The sequence below is a fragment of the Abramis brama genome, assembly GCF_963993115.1.
Source record: "Abramis brama genome assembly, chromosome: 8".
In the NCBI taxonomy this organism is placed as follows: domain Eukaryota; kingdom Metazoa; phylum Chordata; class Actinopteri; order Cypriniformes; family Leuciscidae; genus Abramis; species Abramis brama.
Window position 1 is genome coordinate 31,233,308 of NC_139970.1, and position 2,190 is coordinate 31,235,497.

The window sequence follows — 2,190 nt, forward strand, 5'->3', positions numbered from 1 at the left end:
AACAGAGCCCTGCAGGGCACAGAATATTCATATCGGACAAGGACACTATGTAGGCCATCCTTTAAATGGGTGAGGGTGCCCTCTCAATGGTGCTGCTGGGTTAAACTTCTTAAGAAAGTTTGGATAAGAGGCAAAAGGGAAAGCTATTTAGGATGCATTTAGGAAAATAAGTGTTCATCAAACTGAATGAATGGGACCCATTTACAGTGTCTCAGAGAGTATCATTTCATAAACATAGACTAAGCTGCTGTTTCTTTCTGAATGGGTGCCATGGCAACAACCACATGACTAGCTCAAAACTCAAGCTGAACTCATATCTCTGTTCATTGTGGTTTCTGGTGCAGCTGCATTCAGGCTACAGCGAAGCAAAATAATGCAACATCAAGCTTACCAACCTGTTTTGCCCTGTGTTAATAAATATCTGCAATACAGATGGGACAAAAACTGCTATGAGATGCACAGGAACAAGGTAAAATGGCAAATTGCTGGTTTATTTTGGACACAGTAGCCTACCATGGTAACATGTTTTTGGTTATTCAATGGCATTATTTGAAATATCATAGAGAACCATGTTGATACCATGTTATCTGTCAAAGTACAATGGTAGGCCTTCATTTTTGTACGGGATAGCCTATGACATGGCCAAAAAATATACATGTAAAGTTTAATTATTGAGATACACCAAGTGCTTCTTTGTATAACATATGTTAGCATATGCATATTATTTCAAGGTTAAATCCGCAAAATCAACTATCAACACTACTTCCCCGAAAACCTATGACCATCTACTTGTCAAGTTTAAGAAAAGTCAGGTAGGACGACTGAACTACATCGTTTCATGACCACCAGATGCCGACATTTCCCTTGATAATTAACAAAGGAAAATTCTCAAAAAAATAATAAAGGAAAGCATGGAAACACATGCTTTAACTTTGTAAGTAAATCAATGTCAGATAGGCCTATCCTTCTCTTATCTATCATATCCAGCTTGAAGAAGAACGGGTTTCGAGAATCGAAAGAGAAAATCAGATGCTTCTAGATAAAATGGCCCACATAAAGCAGACCACCGGGGGAGTTGACTGCAGAAATGACTATGTAAAGAAAAGGTATACAATATCCAACAATATAATATTGCATATTTAATCATTTACATGATATTCATTCATATCTAATATATTGCACTTCATGGCTTCTGTTTCAGTCTTGGCTCAGAAAAAAGACTGCAGGAGCTGTTTCACATCACCAAAGAGAATCAGCGTATCCTCCAGCGTTTGTCCACATGCAGGCCACATCACAGCGTCCAAGTGTGGCGCGAGCAGTGGCTCAAAAACCTCGAGCTCATGGAGAATATAGGGAGATATCCGCGTCTGTACACCGCACAGGTCGGCAAATTATTACTAAAATGTACAGATATTTCCCATTTTGTCTTTACGTAGGCATACTTAATATGCATTTTTATTTATGCATATTCGTGTTCGTGCATACATAATTATGCATACTCTGACTTGAGTTTTCCATATTCTGTGCTATTAAAGAGATCTTCCTTGCCACCCATCTCAGCTGACAGACACTGAAAGGTAGAGAACAAGAAAACTGCAAGAAATGAGGATGAACGGTCTGCTAGCCTAATATAAGGAATGAAAGGAAGGGATGTGATGAGAAGACGAAATCTGAACACAAAGTTACATCTGAAGACGAAGCGTAATTCTGCAAGACAGAGTGCAAATCTATGTTAAAATCTAAGTTAATTCGTAAAGATGTTTTCTATGTCTATAAGGCTAGAATTAAACGTTCTTTGCTACTGCTTTGGAGAAATTATTAAATTCAATTATAATTAAATTATTTGGCTAACAAAAAATAAATAAATAATTCTTTTTTTTTTTCTTCTTTTTTTTTTTTTTTTTTACTGTCTCTGTGCGATATACACATTCCCTGTACAAGTTCTAAATCTAAATAAAAGCATTAAGCCAATCATGGCTGACCATGTGTCTGACATATGACCAGATATGAACATGGGCTATGATGACTCCTATAAATGAAACAAACATGACATGAGATTCAGACATTTTATCTACACATGTTTATATGAACTGTTAAATTCTTGATTAGAAGCTTAATTAAATGTATAAAAATGGCAGGCCTATTTTTAATCGATTAGCTATGCCTGATCACGAGAGGCGCTATCATAAC

The 2,190-nt window shown here is 36.7% G+C and overlaps 1 protein-coding gene across 1 annotated transcript; it reads left to right on the forward strand.

The window, feature by feature from the left end:
- Positions 1-321: 321 nt before the first annotated feature.
- Positions 322-1,969, forward strand: cfap97d2 (CFAP97 domain containing 2). Its single transcript, XM_084121533.1, has 5 exons — positions 322-469; positions 732-812; positions 988-1,106; positions 1,202-1,382; positions 1,536-1,969. Exons 1-5 carry the CDS (start codon positions 374-376, stop codon positions 1,572-1,574), a joined length of 516 nt encoding a protein of 171 aa, XP_083977659.1. The 5' UTR covers positions 322-373; the 3' UTR covers positions 1,575-1,969.
- Positions 1,970-2,190: the final 221 nt, after the last annotated feature.

Coding starts and splice junctions, on each gene's coding strand:
- cfap97d2 (XM_084121533.1), top strand. CDS start 374: ATGCAACATCAAGCTTACCAACCTGTTTTGCCCTGTGTTAATAAATAT. Junction 1,107..1,201: donor AATGACTATGTAAAGAAAAG/GTATACAATATC, acceptor CTTCTGTTTCAG/TCTTGGCTCAGAAAAAAGAC. Junction 1,383..1,535: donor CGCGTCTGTACACCGCACAG/GTCGGCAAATTA, acceptor GTGCTATTAAAG/AGATCTTCCTTGCCACCCAT.